The sequence below is a fragment of the Podarcis liolepis genome (assembly GCF_965112155.1).
Source record: "Podarcis liolepis genome assembly, chromosome: 13".
Taxonomy (NCBI): Eukaryota; Metazoa; Chordata; class Lepidosauria; order Squamata; family Lacertidae; genus Podarcis; species Podarcis liolepis.
The window spans coordinates 23,013,307-23,032,810 of NC_139573.1; the positions used below are offsets into that span (position 1 = coordinate 23,013,307).

General features: G+C 43.1%; 1 protein-coding gene across 1 annotated transcript in view; it reads right to left on the reverse strand.

The window, feature by feature from the left end:
• Positions 1–227: 227 nt before the first annotated feature.
• Positions 228–19,504, reverse strand: part of LOC310691582 (vomeronasal type-2 receptor 26-like) — a gene marked incomplete at both ends in the record, with an annotated part of 33,467 nt that continues 14,190 nt past the window's right edge. The window contains 4 exons of the mRNA XM_083471441.1: positions 228–1,129; positions 2,902–3,028; positions 3,838–4,065; positions 6,391–7,071. Coding sequence (XP_083327567.1) covers positions 228–1,129; positions 2,902–3,028; positions 3,838–4,065; positions 6,391–7,071 — 1,938 coding nt within the window. The remainder of the gene's footprint in view (positions 1,130–2,901; positions 3,029–3,837; positions 4,066–6,390; positions 7,072–19,504) is intronic.

Here is a 19,504-nt window from a genome sequence, read left to right on the forward strand (position 1 = left end):
ATGTTGTTCAACTCAGGCCTCAGCAAAAGTATATAACATTTTGGGAGAAAGATGCAACCCAGCAACCCAAGGCTGGAGGCTAAGATAGAGAGGATCTCCACAGCTAGCATGTATTTTCCCTTGGTGCTCAGGCAACTGTTGAGTTGGTCTTTACCAATATTCTGTGGTACACAAACACATCTCCTGTATTGGGTACAAATTATAGCAAAGGACACTTATTAAATTCTTCAGGCTTTTCTTCTTATTAGTTGTTCCCTGTTGTTCAGTTCAGGCCTCAACACAATAATATAACATTTAGGAAAAAAGATGCAACCCATCAACCCAGCACTGGAGGCTAAGATAGAAAAGATCTCCACAGCAACCATGTATTTTCCCTTGGTGCTCAGATACGATGGAATAAAGGACAGCCAAACACTGCAAAAGACCAACATGCTAAAAGTGATAAACTTGGCTTCATTGAAACTGTCGGGTAATGTCCGGGCAAGGAAAGCAACAGTGAAACAGATAATTGCCAGAAAACCCATATAGCTAACAACACAGTAAAACATAGTCACAGACCCCTCATTACATTCTAGTATAATTTCTTCTGCCATTGAATGACTGTCAAAATCTGGAAATGGGGGAGAGGTTGCTAGCCATACAGTACAGATCCCTGCCTGAACAAAGCAGCAGGAAAAAACAATAGTGTTGGCCAGTCCCTTCCCCACAAAGGTTCTCACCCTAGATCCTGGTTTGGTGGCCATGAAAGCCAAAACCACTGTAATGGTTTTTGCCAATACACAAGAAACAGCCACTGAGAAGATGATGCCAAAAGTGGTTTGTCGGAGGAGACATGTTACCTTCTGAGGCTGGCCTATAAATAGCAATGCACAAAGGAAGCAGAGCAGGAGGGAGATGAGGAGAGTGTAGGTGATGTTCCTGTTGTTTGCAATGACAATAGGAGTGTCATGGTGCTTCATAAATGTACCCAGCCCCAGAGCTGTGATCAGAGAAAAGGAAAGAGAAAAACAGGCTAAACTGATGCCCAAAGGTTCTCCATAAGACAAGAAGCTTCTACTCTTGGGAATGCATGCATCTCGATTCTTGCTTGGATAGTCTTCATCTAAGCATTTATTACATTCAGCTGTATCTGGAAAAAGAAATATGAGGTCTTGATCCCAGTTACATGCCACAAATATCAACAACATGCTGAAATTGTTCCTCTCTCTCAAATCAAATGTCTCCTTTCAGTTCAGAGAATACATATTAGTGCTGGCACTATAGATTGTGGCACAGGTTGGTTTAACTTGTTTAGAACGGATGTAGACATAAAGCAGCATTTTTTCTAAAAAGATGTGGTAAACCTGCTGACAGGAAGCCATGTTAAATTTGGCTCACATCCCAGGTTTATGCAGGAACTGGGGTGGCTTGTAAGGTTATAGGCTATTCACCCTCACAGTTGTTGAATGTATAGTCTGGGTGCATGCTGCAGGTAGCAGAAGAGTTGACCAGTTCCCCTTCAATTACAAAAGAACCACAAGCCCTTTGTCATTCTTACTGGATAAATGTATCCAGAATACCCAAAGGCCAGTGTTCAGAAAAACACACACAAAACATGACATATTATGTCCAATTCTAAAGCTTCTTTCCAGCCCTTGCAAAAGATTTCATCCAAATTTAAATAGTAAAGAAAAGCAGTCATGAGGTATGCATAGCCTGACATGTTTGTTCCTGTGGATCACAGATCTTCTGTGCACCTTTAGCTCCCTATAGATATAGTTGTCAATACAAAGATCCCTTTTGAAATTAAGTGGAAAAGTTAGAAATTATTATTGTTATTATCACTATTCATTTATTCATCGCCTTCTACATACGTGTCTCAAGTAAAACAGTTTAAAACACCACAAAAACAAACAAGTTTAAAAAACCTGAAACAATTCAATACAGAACTGACACCCATGGCATTCAAAAACCTATAGAAACCCATTCATCCACCTGGGAAAACCTGACAGAACAACAAAATAAATGAATAAATAAAAAATCAATTGTTAACAGAAAATGCAGGTAGTACCTGTCAAATCTTGACCATAATGCTATTCCATGTAAGAGGGACAGCCACCATAAAAGCCCTACTTTGAGTTAGAGTGGTACAAGCATCTGATATCTTTGGAACTGCTACAAGGAGTTTTCCCACAGACCCCAGTGCCCTGTTAGGTATGTAAGGAATAAGGGGTTTTACAAGTAACCTTGGCCTGAGCTACATATGGCATCAGATGCTAGTACTGAAACCATGGTCAGGGCCACATTTAGGTTTGATGAGGCCCTAAGCTACTGGAGGTGATGGGGCCCTTTATATGTCCAAACCAATGATATTTTAGGGAGCAGGCTAGCAGGTGGGGCCCATTACTTACGTCATAGGAGCCTACACAACACAAAACACAGTTGCTGTATGTAGGTTTTATTTTATTTGTTTCTTATCTTATATTTTGGAAATGTATATCCAGTGTTTTTTTCTTTAATTTAAGAGAGTGGGGCCCTAAGCTATAGCTTGTTTAGCTTATACATAAATCCGGCACTGATCATGGTCCTGTAGTAGGTTGGCACCCAGCACAAACCATAGAATTGTACACTTGGAAGGAACCAAGATGGCCATCTAGTCCAAACCCCTGCAATGCAGGAATCTTTTGCGTAACATGAGGCTCGAACCCATGACTCTGAGATTAAGAGTCTCGTGCTCTAGCAACTGAGTGCTCTCTCTCTCTCTCTCTCTCTCTGTGTGTGTGTGTGTGTGTTTGTCTGTCTCATAAGTTGTGTGTCATTTACCTTCTCTAGCAACCTAGACATGGCTTAATACAAGCCTTATTTCTTTTATTTAGCAGTAACTATTGCATCTGGATCCAATCTCCTTGGTATATCTCTTACCCTTTTGATTTGAAATCTTCCCCTCTGGACATGGGATGCAGTAATAGCAGCAAGATGGCTCCCCCTCCTTCACTTTCTTCCTAAAACCGGGGTGGCAACTCTCAGTACAGACAGAAAGAGGCTGAGTCTAATCAGTAAAAAAAGAACAGAATAAGAATCTTAAAATTCATACACTTGGAATCCAGCATTTTATCCACTGAGAAAGGCAGGAACGTCTCAACCAAAGGCTAATTGTGCCAAGGGTAAAATTCTTTCTGGCACTGAAAACCAGCAGCCTCAGTTGAAGACTCTAAACCAAGGAAGAAACAGCTTGGAAATCTAGGCCATAAAGTGAGAGTGAGGCCAATAGTGATGCCAATCATACCTTTCAAAAGAACCCCTAGAACTGCAAAATAATTCTCAATATGCAGATTAAAATGTGGATTTAATTAAATATGTATTTTGAGAGAAAATAACAATTAAAACACCCATTTAAATATATAATTTGAAACTTTTTAAAATGGAACAAAAAATGAATCGGTGACATGAAGCACTAATAGAGAGATGCATTAATTCCTAGACCCAGTGTGCCCCATCTGTCCCAGCAGCTTGACTCCATTTCTCTCCCTCCCTTTTCCATTCTGTTCATCTTCACCACCTCTTCTACTGTTTCCATGTAAAGCTTTAGTTGTCTCTTCTACCTGTTTCTGTTTGCTATTGGCTTTTCCCTCTGGTCTTCTGTTGCCTCCACTATCCACACTTATTCTCACACCCTTTCCGGGTCAGCAATTAGGATGGAAATTTTTGGGTCCAGTTTGTTTCATAAGGCAAATACCAGTATTTCCACAGGTCTTTATATTTATTAAACGAACTTACGTAAATCTAGGCATCAGGACAGATGTTCAATGCTCATTCAAAACTGGATGACTTTCTAGATAAATGTCACCTGGAATCTACCTGGTTAAACCAGCCATGCCATGTTATCGCATCTTCATCAATGGTGAACACTCGGCCTGGCGGAGCCCGGGGATCTATTCTCCCAATTTCCACTTTGTGAAGGGATTGGTTGGGGAAAATAATGCAGTTGATGACATCCAAGCCAGATATTATCTCTCCGTTCTGGTTAAAGGAAACTGTGTCTCCTGCAGTGTTGTTAAATGACATACCTCTCAGAAAGTAGTGAAGCTAAATTGAAAACAAAAGGCAAAAATATAGAAAATAGTGCATAAGCATTTACAATCTACCCCCCCCCCAAGTTTTCAAATTTTATTTATACTTTTCAGTTATACATTTCACTGGTTTTATACATTTCACTAATTTTACAATCATTTTAACATTTCAAAACTTGACTTCTCCCCCCCTTTCTGCGGTTCCTTAAATTTATTTTTTAATACCCTCTGCATATCCAAATTAACTTACTTTGCTCATTTATTCATCTACTTTATATATATATGCTTATAAAACTGCAGGTTATTACAATAATCCTGCCAGTGTTCTTATCTGTTTACAATTTGTCTGTAAATATTCAATAAGCCATTTGCATTCTTTTATAAAAAGTTTGTTATCTTTATTTCTTATTCTTCTGGTAAGTTTCTCCATTTCTGTGTATTCCATAAGTTTTGCATCAATTCTTCCTTTGCTGGGACTTCTGCTTCTTTCCATTTTGGACCAAGTAACATTCTTGCTGCTGTTTCTTTTCTTTCTCTTTTTCTTTTCTTTATTAGATACAGTATTTACAGTACATATACATATACATATACATATACATATACATATACATATACATATACATATACATATACATATACATATACATATACATATATATATACATATAAAATATACAAAGAAAAAGAAAATAAAACATAAGAAAATGAAAAAAGTAAAAGTAAATCTCATAAACAAACATTTTTGAATATACTTCATCGTAGGGAGTACGAGCCACCCACACGAATAAGTTTCTATACATTTTAGGTAGTTCTGTTTCTATAATTCCCAAAAGAAAAGCTTCTGGGTTTTTTAAACAAAGGTTATTTTAAACGTTTTTTTCATTCCATTATATATCATTTCCCAGTAAGCTTTAACCTTACCACAAGACCACCACTTATGATAAAAAGAACTGTCTTTCTCTTTCCATTTCCAACACTTACTGGATTTAGATTTATATACTTTTGCCAATTTACATGGTGTTAGATACCATCAATAGAGTGACGCGGGTGGCGCTGTGGTCTAAACCACAGAGCCTAGGGCTTGCTGATCAGAAGGTCGCGGTTTGAGGCCCCGTGATGGGGTGAGTTCGAAAGCACGTCAAAGTGCAAGTAGATGTATAGGTACTACTCCAGCAGGAAGGTAAATGGTGTTTCCGTGCGCTGCTCTGGTTCACCAGAAGCCGCTTAGTCATGCTGGCCACATGACCCGGAATTGTCTGTGGACAAACGCCGGCTCCCTCGGCCAGTAAAGCGAGATTAGTGCTGCAACCCCACAGTTGTCTGAGTCTGGACTTAATGGTCAGGTGTCCCTTTACCTTTAGATACCATCAATATACACTGGTACCTAGGGTTACATATGCTTCAGGTTACATACGCTTCAGGTTACAGACTCTGCTAATCCAGAAATAGTACCTCAGGTTAAGAACTTTGCTTCAGGATGAGAACAGAAATTGTGCTCTGGGGGCACGGCGGCGGCAGGAGGCCCCATTAGCTAAAGTGGTGCTTCAGGTTAAGAATAGTTTCAGGTTAAGAACGGACCTCTGGAATGAATTAAGTACTTAACCCGAGGTACCACAGTATCATTTTCATATAATTTCCCCTTAAACCATAACATGCTGTAAATTTTATATTTACAAACTAAAGCCTAATGGGGAAGGGGAGACAATGAATGAGTTAATATATTAGTGGGTGTATGTTTTTGAGTGAGACAGGGAAAGAGAATCAATTGGTGTAGAAAAATGTGTGAATAAATGTCCGCATGCATATCTATATGGTCAGTGCATGTGTATATGTGAATGTGTGTTTGTGAGGTGGTGCAGTCCACTACTAGCTCCAACCATGCCCACCGTCATTTTTGCCCTAGCTACTGCTGGAATGAAATTCTAGGATATTTAGCCATGAGGAAACGAAGTCTTCAAACAGAAAAAAAGATTTGCCATCCCCATTCTAATGCTACCAGTAGAATAATGCTGTGGGCAATTTCAAATAATTTCAATTTCAAATAATAAAATGGAGGGGATATGTACTCATCCTTTGATGTACTCATCAAAATTATTTCATGAAATGTTACTACATAAATCAGCAATACTATCATTACATGCTGCAACAGAATGATATGATTATCCCTCTGTAAATAATTCATACATTGATTTCACAGACCTCAAAGAGGACATCAGAATGCCTGGCTGAATAGGGCTTAAATCTACTTTCTAGTTGCCTGGAAAAGAAGGAAGAGGAAAATGTCCGTAGAGGAAGAGTTGGAAAGAATGTAACGCCCACTTGAGGTGGTCTACTCCTTTACCTGCCAAAATTGTTGCTTCCAAAGCTTTTGCCTTCCTCTATTCATCCTTTGTGAATGTTTGAGTCTTGCTAAGGACATGGCATGTAAAGCATGGGCCAAGGCAAAGACAGCATTGTAGATGCTGTAGCTTTGACCTTGTACTGTCATTTCAAAGAGAGATGCAGGAAGGTTCTCTATCTTCTCAATTCCTGTGCAGATATCCCCCACCACCTCATCCAGAATGCGATGGGGAAATACACAGCCAAAGGCATGTTGCCAGAAATCCCAGATGAAATCATCATCTTCTACACTGAAAGGGTTTCTGCTCTCAACATATTGATGAAATCCTGGTAGATTATTGGAATGAATTCTGAAGGCTATAGCACCATTGAATATAGTTGCATCCCAATCCCGCTGAAAGGTCAATGAAATGAACTCCATTTGAGCTGTGGTTATCCATACTTTACTTTTTACATTATTTGACATTTGCTCTAATTTTGATAGATATGGAAACCATCTAAAAAATAGAAAGGAATAAGCTTCTCCATAGACTACCACTACATTGGCGTTGCTGCTCATCACTTTATCATGTATGTTTGCCCCCTGTTCCATCATGGCAAGACCATCAATGAGAAAACTATATTTGGGGACTCTTTCTATAAAGGCAAAACAGATGCCACTCTGGGAGAAGAGTGGGAGCACGTTTTGTACAAAACTTTCTCCACTTTCATTATCCATCACAGTGATCCCAATCCATGTCCACCTGAAATACAGAAGTAAAGAGAGAATTCCTGCAAACTGGTGGCCTTCCTGGGGTGCCATCTGATAGAAAGGAATCCGTGGGGTTTTATCATTCATCACTGGAGCGGGGCCATATATGAGCTAAAGAGAAATGGGTAGGAAAGATCATTATAACCGTAAGTGGTTCTGTGCAGCGGGATTTGTGGTGTGGGGTGTGGGACAGGTTGGGCACAAGCAGTTAGTGCCAGCCCCAACTTCAACCTAGGGAATTATGGTTGTCCTAACAGCCAGCCCTAGAGTCTAAGGCTGCTGTTGCTGAATGCCATGCTAGTTCTGAGTAAGGCCTCTCTCATCAGTGATTTGATTATTGAGGATCTGCCCTATATCTTCCTCTGTTGAAGACAGTTGCAAAGAATTCATTTAGTTTCTCTACAATTTCCTTATCCTACTTTAGCACACCTTTGACTCTCTAGTCATCCAAGCATCTGCCTGCTTCCCAAGATAATCTCCTGCTACTAATATATTAAAATAATTTATTATTGTTGGTCTTAAATGTAACAACAGGCTCTGGTGCATTGAATGGACAAGACCAATAGTGGGTCCAACAGTTGAGAAGGTGGTTTCCTCACATGGTGTAGAGGGAAGTGAGAGGCAGATGTAACCCATCAACCTGGGGAGGTAGCCCATCTAGGAGAAGGAAAACTCTGGTGCTCAACCTCCACTGCTTTGCTGGATATCTTCAGGATAAGGTTCTCTCATCAAACAGGTAGAACGTATCCATATTTAACTTTTGCCCCACACTTTCTAGGCAGAGGTCCACACTTTCCCAGTCTGTGTCCAAGCACGCCCCCCGCCCACTTGCTCAAGAAAAACTCAATATTTACAGCTGAATCAGAGCCAACAGCAAAGTGCTTTTTCCATGGATTCCATGGATTCCTAGTTTCTTTGAGTAAAGAGCAGGTTTTCATGGGGAAACAAGCTCTCAGACACAGACCTAGAAAGCTCAGACCTGTGCATAGAAATATGGAACAACGATAAGTGTAGATGAGCCCTTAATTATGTTTTGAACTATTTTGGTGTTACTTCGGTGAAAATTAACCTCCACTTTATGAATGGGTTTGCTTCCCAGTCTTCAAAATGGTCAGTCCATGGTTGGCACGAACAATTGGCTCACATGATACCCCATTCATTATTATTGGATGTCAGCAATATAGACAAAGAATTAACAACTTGGCACATTGGAAACAATGAATAAGATGTCCATTTGAACATGGCCTGCAATAATGAAAGACATGCTTTCTGTTTCCAGATCTTTGACTACCCATGTAAATGTAGTACTGATTTGCAGTTAAACTTTATGAATGTCATGTGGTTTTTCTCATTTGCAAATGAACTATGAATATATTTTTTTCTTAGTCTCAGTGTGCTTTGCAAAAGAAGCAAAGAAAGATAATGGTTGATCTGATTACTCCCAATGTATGTATTTCTGTCTCTAAACTATAAAATACAATCTGCAAGAAAGAATGAAAATAGTATGAATTTTTAATATTCCCCACAGAAAACCAGGCACAGATGTCCTACCTGTGGAATCTTATAAATATCCAAGATAGTTGCCACATGAAGGGAGATTTGTGCATCCAGACCACCGATGACAGCTGTCAGATTATTTTGGATGCTGCATATATAGTTGGGTAAAAATTTTTCCAGTGTGAATAAAAGTAGCATTGTGGCATAATATGTTTTCCTTGCATCAGCATAGCTGTCATAGATGTTGAAGCCCAAGGTGATATTTGGTAATAGCTGAGGGTTTTCATTGATTTCCTTTACTGCAAATGTCAAGGCCAGGATGAGCTGGTAACTCTTGGGCACCACTCTAGAATAAGAATAGTGTATTTTATCAGAAGAGTGTTCTACACCTGTTGCACAACCCAAAAGGTAATTCCAAAGCAATCCCTTTGAATCCATTGGTGCTCAATCCCATAAGCATTGGTATAACATTTTAAGATTGAGATTCTGTGCAGAATTACCTTTAAGCAAACCCAAAGAACACTATGGGATTTACTTTACTTTCTGCATCTGTATCTCATTATTATTAAAATATTTTGAAGGCAGTCTTTAGTTTAAGGTGGCCTATGCAAAGATAATGGAAACCAGAAGCACCAACCATGAAACACATCAAGCATTTTGTGAAGATGCTTTCACTGAAAATAAGCTGGAGAACAAAATGAAAATCAAAAAGAAATAATCTTTTTAATATCATGCGTTAGGAACACAAGAAAGTGATGGTGGTGGTGACGACATTTGTAAACTGAAGGATTATTGCTTTGTATATCAGGTGACATAAATAAAATAGGTTACATCTATTGTAATGGAAATAATGGAAATCATAAATCTCCTCTGAAATGATGAGAATGATGTTTCCAAAAAGTCAAAATTCAGGTTACATGACTTTTACAGAGAAAGGGCTGCCAGAATTATGAATTTGGATCCATGAAAATTCTTTGGCTGATGGTAGCACTGAGATGTAGTTCATTTCCCCAAATTGCCAATGAGCACTACCCTTAAAAAATCAGTTGTGGATTTTGGGGAAGGCTCAACTGGGCACACATACCCTCCAACCTTTTCCAGCAGAAAATCAGGATGCATGTTAGCTGGCTCGTTGGCTGGCTCACGCAGGAGAATGGCACCAAAAGATGTGTGAATCTGCTGGCTGCCTCTCCTGTCACAGCCCCTACCTGGAAGCTGCTTGCTCTCTTCCCTCCTCATTCTTTTCCTCCTCCTGCGCATCACACCGCCATGACAGCAGCAATGGCTTGGACAGTGGCAGAGAGGGGCAAGCAAGAGAATGCCATGTGTCTGCTGCCTCTGCTCCTGCAGGGAACTGCCTCTCCTACACACAAAAGTTCCATTTCATGAAGATCCCTCCCTCTGCTAAGTGCAAGTGCAAGTGGCAAGCGCCGGCTCATCTTTCTCCCATTATCGGTGGAGGGAAAACAGGATATTCTCTGATGAAATCAGAATTTGGGATTGCTTCTGTAATTCACTGAATGTCTCAGAAAATAGGGATACTTGACTGGCATGGGGTATATCCTTTGTTTCCAGATATTTGTGGATTCTACCCCAGCAGCTTCAGTTTAAAGAGACTCTTAGTGAGCAGGACAAGGAAAGGTCTCACTGAACTATTGCAGATATTAATATTGGATACATAAAAACTGAATCCTTTTCAAATAAAAATTGTCCAGAGCCATAAATACGATTTAAAGCTTTACTAACCAGGACTTCCTCAAAATGGGTACTAAACAGTCAATGATACATCCAGAAAGTTGAATAAAGCATATGGTTCATACAGGATACAAAAGATGCAACTAGAACAGTAAATCTCTTTGCTGGAACAAAGGTACATACAGATGAGATATATCTATAATATATATGTTGCAATACGGCATTACTCCTATAATTTTTGTGTTTTCAAAGCTAATTTACTGAGGAACTCGTTTTACTGGTTTACTGTAATCATCTCATTATTATGTACTATAAAATAATATGTTTAGTGATCCATTTTTTGTTAGTCTTGTCATGTTTTATTATTTAACAACAAAATAAATGAAATAAATCAAGTTCTTACGCAAACTCTTCAGGCAATGCTGGTGGGGGTTCTTCAGTGAATAGTGCTGAACTGGAAATGAAACCACCATAAGAAGCAATGTGTCCAATGATAAAATTTCCTGACTGATGATACACGTGAAGTGGACGGTGTAGGTACCAAACCCTGCATTTAACAATGTGAGCTATCAATGCCATGTGAGGAAACAGCACCAGCAGCAAGGCCACTAAAACAACCATCATAAGTAAAAGGGCAGATTTTCAATCTACACACAGATTCCCCCAGTTCCCCTCTCTTGCTCTAAACAGTGCTGGGTTTCTTTATAACATCCTTCACAGCCTCTCCTATTAGTTTTGCTTGTGGCTACTGAAATTCCACAAGAGGTTGGACAATCCAGTATAATTAACTGGTTTTGATAATTATAGATGAAGGTAATCACCTGTTCAAATCTGGGTATTTCTTGTGGAAATTGGTGAAGAAACATGTTTGCAACATCTGGAATGAAATGTTCTTTCCCACAGATATAGAGATCCATGGGGGGGGGCACACCAGGCATTGCTGTATTCTACAACTACAGACAAAATTAACATGTTTGATAATAAGGCTGGTCATCTCACCATTTGTTCTTGACAATGGTAATCTGTAGAATGAAAAGTTGCCCTAGGCTGCTCAAATCACAATCCATATACATGTACAGGTTTTCGCTTCCGTCATAGCAACCATCACAACTTTGGAAGATATGGCATTGGGCTGGATTCTTAGTCACAGGGCTACCCTGTCAGAGGGGTCCAGGAGCAGTGACTCTGGGAGTCCACTGGGGGACCGATGGGCCAGTACACCTCTCCCAGTGGTGGCCTGTGTGAGGTTGTGGCATCCAATCTGTGTTGGAGGTGACTCCCCAATGCAAGTTTGACCCCACCAGGTTCCTATCAAGTAACAAGGGAGCTACCTGATGCTGGATACATGCTCAATGCCTTAGTCAATATAAGAGAACCACAGCAAAAAAAAAAAAAGGGCCATAGGAATAATTACAGATGAAATTAGCATGTTTGATAATAAGGCTCAACAAAATGTCCTTGACAATCAGTAGAATGAAAAGTTGCCATAGACTGCTCAAATCACAATCCATACACCCTACAAGGAAACGGTTCTTTCAGTCCCACTTGTTATCAGTATAATAATAATAATAATAATAATAATAATAATAATAATAATTTATTATTTATACCCTGCCCATCTGGCTGGGCTGCCCATCTACTCTGGGCGGCTTCCATAGAAACCAAAAATACACTAAAATATCACACGTTAAAAACTTCCCTGAACAGGGCTGCCTTAAGATGTCTTCTGAATGTCAGGTAGTTGTTTATCGTTTTGACATCTGCTGGAAGGGCGTTTCACAGGGCGGGTGCCACTACCGAAAAGGCCCTCTTCCTGGTTCCCTGTAACCTCACTTCTCACAATGAGGGAACCGCCAGAAGGCCCTCAGCGTTGGACCTCAGCGTCCGGGCAGAATGATGGGGGTGGAGACGCTCCTTCAGGTATACTGGACCGAGGCCGTTTAGGGCTTTAAAGGTCATCACCAACACTTTGAATTGTGCTCGGAAACGTACTGGGAGCCAATGTAGGTCTTTCAAGACCGGTGTTATATGGTCTCGGCGGCCGCCCCCAGTCACCAGTCTAGCTGCCGCATTCTGGATTAGTTGTAGTTTCTGAGTCACCTTCAAAGGTAGCCCCAGATAGAGCGCATCACAGTAGTCCAAGCGGGAGATAACCAGAGCATGCACCACTCTGGTGAGACAGTCCACAGGCAAATAGGGTCTCAGCCTACGTACCAGATGGAGCTGGTAAACAGCTGCCCTGGACACAGATTTGACCTGTGCCTCCATGGACAGCTGTGAGTCCAAAATGACTCCCAGGCTGCGCACCTGGTCCTTCAGGGGCACAGTTACCCCATTCAGGACCAGGGAATCCTCCACACCTGCCCGCCTCCTGTCCCCCCAAAACAGTACTTCTGTCTTGTCAGGATTCAACCTCAATCTGTTAGCCGCCATCCATCCTCCAACAGCCTCCAGACACTCACACAGGACCTTCACCACCTTCACTGGTTCTGATTTAAAAGAGAGGTAGAGCTGGGTATCATCTGCATACTGATGAACACCCAGCCCAAACCTCCTGATGATCTCTCCCAGCGGCTGCATGTAAATGTTGAAAAGCATGGGGGAGAGGACAGAACCCTGAGGCACCCCACAAGTGAGATCCCAGGGGTCTGAACACTCATCCCCCACCACCACTTTCTGAACATGGCCCAGGAGGAAGGAGCGGAACCACTGTATGACAGTGCCCCCAGCTCCCAGCCCCTCAAGACTGTCCAGAAGGATGTTATGGTTGATGGTAATAAACGCCGCTGAGAGATCCAGCAGAACTAGGAAACAGCTCTCACCTTTGTCTCTAGCCCGCAGGAGATATCAACCAGTGCGACCAAGGCAGTTTCAGTCCCATGATGAGGCCTGAATCCTGACTGGAAGGGATGCAAATGGTCCGCTTCTTCCAGGCGTGCCTGGAGTTGTTCAGCAACCACTCGCTCAATCACCTTGCCCAAGAATGGAAGATTTGAGACTGGGCGATAGTTGGCCATCGTGGCCGCATCTAAAGATGTTTTTTTAAGAAGCGGTTTAATAACCGCCTCTTTCAGTGGGTCTGGGAAGGCTCCCTCATGGAGGGAAGCATTCACCACTCCACGAAGCCCATTGCCCAGCCCTTCCCAGCTAGCTTTTATAAGCCAGGATGGGCAAGGATCCAGGAGACAGGTGGTTGGTTTCACTCGTCCAAGCAGCCTGTCCACATACTCGGAGGTAACAGATTGGAACTGATCCCACTCAACTTGACTAGACAAAACTCTAGCACTCTCCCGCCCTGGCCCTGCTCCCACGGTGGAGTCTACTTCTTCCCGAATCTGAGCGATTTTATCTGCAAAAAACTTTGCAAAATCATTGCAGGAGAACATGTGGTCCGTACTGGGCCCCGATGTGGCAGGTGGTTCCGCTAAATTGTGAACCACCTGAAAAAGTCTCCTGCTGCTGTTTTCTGCAGATGCAATAGAGGCGGTGAAGAAATTCTTCTTCGCCTTCGCTATCTCCACTTGGTAGGCTCGGCGTTGAGCTCTAACCTGTGTCTGGTCAGATTCGGAATGAGTTATTCGTCACCGGCACTCTAGCCGTCTCAACGATTGTTTCATTGCCCTCAGATCCATGGAAAACCATGGGGCTGTCCGGGCTCCATGCAATCGGAGAGGGCGCTTCGGTTAACTCCACATTCCAGCGGGCCACCAGGGAATCAGCCGAAAGTCCATCAACATGGGATAAAGCATCCCCTACCACTCTCTGGAAGCCATTTGGATCCATTAAGTGGTGGGGGCAGACCATCGAAATTGGTCCCACCTCCCTGCAGAGGGGATGGGTCGCAGAGAAGTCCAGTTGCACCAGGAAGTGGTCTGACCATGGCACTTCTTTCGTTTCGCTTTTACTTAGTGTCAGATCACCAACATCCATAGAGGTAAACACCAGGTCCAAGGCATGTCCGCGGCTATGGGTTGGGCCAGACTTATTCAGGGACAGCCCCATGGAGGCCATGCTTTCCACGAAGTCCCGAGCGGCCCCTTGTAAGGTCGTGTCGGCATGGATGTTAAAATCCCCTAGGACGACCAAACTAGGTGTCTCCGGGAGAACATCCGCCACGACCTGAAGCAGCTCGGGCAGGGAATACTTAGTGCAGCGGGGAGGTCGGTACACCAAAAGGAATCCTGTCCTGCCCCTATTGCCCAACTTCCAGAACATGCACTCGGAAAACTGGGTCTTCCCAATAGGACGCCTGGTGCAAGCTAATGACTTCCTAAAAGTCACTGCAACCCCCCTCCCCGCCCACATGACCTGGGTTGCTGTGCGTAAGAGAAACCTGGTGGACAAGCAGCGGCAAGGACAGGCCCATCTGCTTCATCCAACCAAGTCTCTGTTACACATGCCAGGTCAAGTCCTCCAACCATGATCAAGTCATGGATGGCAGTGGTCTTATGAATCATTGACCTGGCATTGCACAGCAGCACCTTCAGGTCATGTGGGTATCCCTTCCTGATTCTAGTATCCATCCGGTCAGGAACAGACCTGGAGGCAGGAATAGTCCTCAGACAACGACTAAACCTGCCTTCTCTGTAATGACATCGTCTAGTCTTAGCGTAACTCCTCCTCCTACCCGTGATCACTGAGATCGGTTGTCCCAGTGCATCCCCCTCCCCGTGGAACATGCCCCAGCCATTTTGTGGGCTGGGGCCCACTCCCCGGCAGCCCTGACCGATCCCCTTAAAAACAAAATAACACCTTAAACAAACAAACAAACAAACAAACAAGCAAACAAAACCAATAAAACAATACAAACAAAAAACTGTAAAAACTACAAAAACATCAAAATCAAAAAAATTCCCCAAGCCCAACCAAACATCCATCCCACCCCACCCCCCACATACAAAAAATTCAAAAGAAATTTTTAAAAACATTTTAAAAACACTCTGTGCCCCTCCAGCAGTAACAGCAACTGTCCTAGTGAGGCCTGTCAGGCCCCGCCCTGGGCCAGGTGGTAAGTGGCAGGAGCAGGACCCTCAGGCACTCACACAGGGGAGTCTTCCTGGGCAGCAGGCAGCAAGCAGTCCTTGTGAGGCTTCAGGCCCCGCCCTGAGCCAGGTGGTAAGTGGCAGGAGCAGGACCCTCAGGCACTCACACAGGGGAGTCCTGGGCAGCAGGCAGCAAGCAATCCTTGTGAGGCTTCAGGCCCCGCCCTGGGCCAGGTGGTAAGTGGCAATAGCAGGGCCCTCAGGCACTCACACAGGGGAGTCCTCCTGGGCAGATAGCTGTGATTCTTTAATTTTTATACTCAGGGTATATTGTACTTCCTGCCACAATCAGAATTCCTCAACGCGGCCCATTTTTGCTCCTGCCCATTTCCTTAAAAGCTTATAAAACCTCTATTAATAATAATAATAATAATAATAATAATAATAATAATAATAATAATAAAAAATTTTATTTATATGCTGCCCTCCCCAGCCAAAGCCGGGCTCAGAGTGGCTAACAACAGTAAAATAATACAGCAATCTAAAATCAATTCATTATAAAATCAGTTCAAATCAAATTGATGGCAACCATTGGGCTAGAGTTCTGTGAAGAATTACCAAAGGAGGGGATCAGGCTGTGCCTTGGCCAAAGTCCTGGTGGAACAGCTCTGTCTTGCAGGCCCTGTGGAAAGATGTCAAGTCCCGCAGGGCCCTAGTCTCTTGTGACAGAGTGTTCCACAGATCGGAGCCACAGCCAAAAAAGCCCTGGCTCTGGTTGAGGCCAGCCTAACCTCTCTGTGGCCTGGGACCTCCAAGGTGTTTTTGTTTGAAGACCGTACGGTCCTCCGTGGGACATACCAGGAGAGGCGGTCCCGTACATACGAGGGTCCTAGGCCATATAGGGCTTTAAAGGTTAAAACCAGCACTTTAAACCTGATCCTGTACTCCACCGGGAGCCAGTGCAGCTGGTATAGCACTGGGTGAATGTGATCCCGCAGTGAGGACCCTGTAAGGAGTCTTGCCGCGGCATTCAGCACCCGCTGGAATTTCTGGGTCAGTTTCAACGGCAGCCCCAAGTAGAGTGAGTTACAATAATCCAGTCTGGATGTGACTGTTGCGTGGATCACAGTGGCTAGGTCAGGGCGAGAGAGGTAAGGAGTCAACTGCTTAGCTTAGCGGAGATGAAAAAATGCCGCCTTTGTTGTAGCTGCAATCTGTGCCTCCATGGAAAAGGAGGTGTCGAAGATTACACCCAAACTCTTAACGGACGGTGCTGGCACCAATTGTGCCCCCGCAAGATATGGGAGTTGCCCCCCCATCCCATATTGTCCCTTGTCTGGACACGCTCTAATCAGCCAGGACGGGCATGGGTCAAGAGGACAGGTGGTGGGCTTTCCAGCTCAGAGGAGTCTGTCCACATTGGCTGGGGATATCCGGTCAAAGTGGTCCAATACTGGACCCGAGGACAGTAGAGGGGCCTCCAGTTCCATTATTGTATCCAAATTGGCAGGGAAGTCACGGCGGAGCAACAGGACCTTCTCCGCAAAAAAGCTCGCAAATGCCTCACAGCTGTGTGTTAAATTGTTATTTAAATTTGGCTGTCCCTCCAGGGACGTTAAAAACCTAATTATACTAAATAATTGCGCCGGGTGAGAGCTAGCGGATGCAATGGAGGCCGATAAGTAAGACTTCTTAGTGGCCCTCACTGCCATCTCGTAGGTTTTCATAAAGACCCTATAAGATGTTCTTGAAGCTCTGTCACAGACACCCTGTCATACTCGCTCTAGCAGTCTGAGGTCTCGCTTCATTTTTTGGAGCTTTTTAGTAAACCAGGGTGCCCAGTTTCTGTGGGGTCGCAGAGGGCACTTAGGTGCAATCTCATCGATGGCTGCCAGGAGCCGGATATTCCAGCCCTCAACAAGCTCAGTCAATGAGTCGCTGGGGGGGGGGGGGGAGGTCCCGCAAGGCTTGACAGAATCTATCAGGGTCCATCAGCCTCTGTGGCCAAATCGGATTGCCACCTAAGCAGGGTGGGGGTGGAAAGTCTATCCTGGCTTTCAGAGCGTAGTGATCAGATCATGGCACCTTCATTGAAGGAGACATGATCACATCTATACCTGCGCCAAAGATCAAATCCAGCGTGTGGCCTGCTTGATGTTTGGGGCCCGAAACAAACTGGGAGAGCCCTATTAAATGGATATTTTGTACATAAGGGAATATTTACCTTGGGTTGGCCACTGTGAAAACAAAATGGTGCACTAAATGGACCTTTCCCCTGATTCAGCAAGGCCCTTAACTTTAAGTACTTAATTTTCTTATACTTACTTTCTGCATTGATAATGTCATCATGCAATGAAGTCACTAGGCAACACTGGACTTAATTTCTGCTGATGTTCTAGTCCAGGCTTCCTCAATCTCAGCCTTCCAGGTGTTTGGGGACTACAACTCCCATGATCCCTAGCTAGCAGGACCAGTGATCAGGGATGATGGGAATTGTAATCTCAAAACATCTGGAGGGCCAAGGTTGAGGAAGCCTGTTCTAGTCTTACCTACGAATGACGATAAAGTTGTTGTCTGTTTTACTGAATTGCTTGTCCTCTATGCCTTCCATGACATGCCCTTAACCCTAGAAGCTAAAAAGAGTTTGTCAAATTTTTTTTGTCTTTTAAAATAACATCTTTAATTTTTTAATTTACAAATTCCCTACTTAGTCTCCTAATTATGCAGAAACCACCCTGTTTTGCTCTGAAACCGAAAGCCACTTGAAATTTCAAGTTTGCAATCACATGGAATGATGGAAGTATAAATTATAGTAGAGGACATATATGCCTAAATTCTTCTATCTTTTTTTCCTTATCAGCTGTTCCCTGTTGTTTAATTCAGGCTTTAGCACAATTATATAATATTTAGGGAAAAAGATGAAACCCAGCAACCCAGCACTAGAGGCTAAAATAGAAAAGATCTCCACAGCTACCATGTATTTTCCCTTGGTGCTCAGGTAGGTTGGAACAAATGACAACCAAACACTACAAAACACTAACATGCTAAAAGTGATGAATTTGGCTTCATTGAAACTATCAGGCAACTTCCTGGCAAGGAATGCCACAGTGAAGCTCACAACAGCCAGAATACCCATGTAGCTCAGGACACAGCAAAACATTGGAGCTGAGCCCTCATTACATTCTAACACAATTTCATAAGTCATTGAACTCATATCAATATGTGGGAATGGTGGAGCAGTTGCCCACCACACAATACAAATGACTGCCTGAACAAAAGAGCAGAAGAGAACAATGGAGTTGGCTAGTCTCTTCCCCACCCACTTCCTCATCTTAGATCCTGGCTTGGTGGCCATGAAAGCCAGAACCACTATGATGGTTTTTGACAGCACACATGATACAGCCACTGAGAAGATGATGCCAAAAGCAGTTTGTCGGAGGAGACAGGTCACCTTCTGTGGCTTTCCAATAAACAACAAAGCAGAAAGGAAGCAGAGCAGGAGGGAGATGAGGAGAGTGTAGGTGAGACCCCTGTTGTTGGCAATGACAATGGGGGTGTCATGGTGCTTCACAAATGTTCCTACCACCAAAACTGTGGTCAAAGCAAAGGAAAGTGCAAGAGATATTAAACTGATGCCTAAAGGCTCTTCATGAGACAAAAAGGTTACAGTTTTCGGTATGCAGAAATCTTGATTCTTGCTTGGATAATCTTTCTCTGCACATTTATGGCAGTCCTGCATGTCTGAAGAAAAGAAAAGAAAATGGTTTTATCTCATGAACATGGTAGAAATCTCTACTAAATGACACAACTGTCCCCCTCTGCTATTATTTTAACATCCCAGCCTCCAGTCGATAAGCTGAGAGGAAGTGGTTTCATTTCTTGAAAAGAAGTGGGAACTGAACTTGTTCCCCCATAAAAATAAGCTATGATCTTCTTTTTAAAAAGTAGTTTCATAATAACAATGGTTTATCAAATGATGACTTAATGTTAAGTGTCAACCCTGCCCAGCCATTTAACTCTGACATGATTTGTCACTGGAGTATTCTCAGAGTCTCAACTGGTCCCACACATCCAGGCTGGCTACTGGTTCCATCTAAACAGAAAGCAATATAATAGGCTTCCTGTCTCCACAGCGATGTTCCTGATTTCTGGCATTTTGGGGGGTTCTGAGTCTTGGCGTTCTCCCTCAG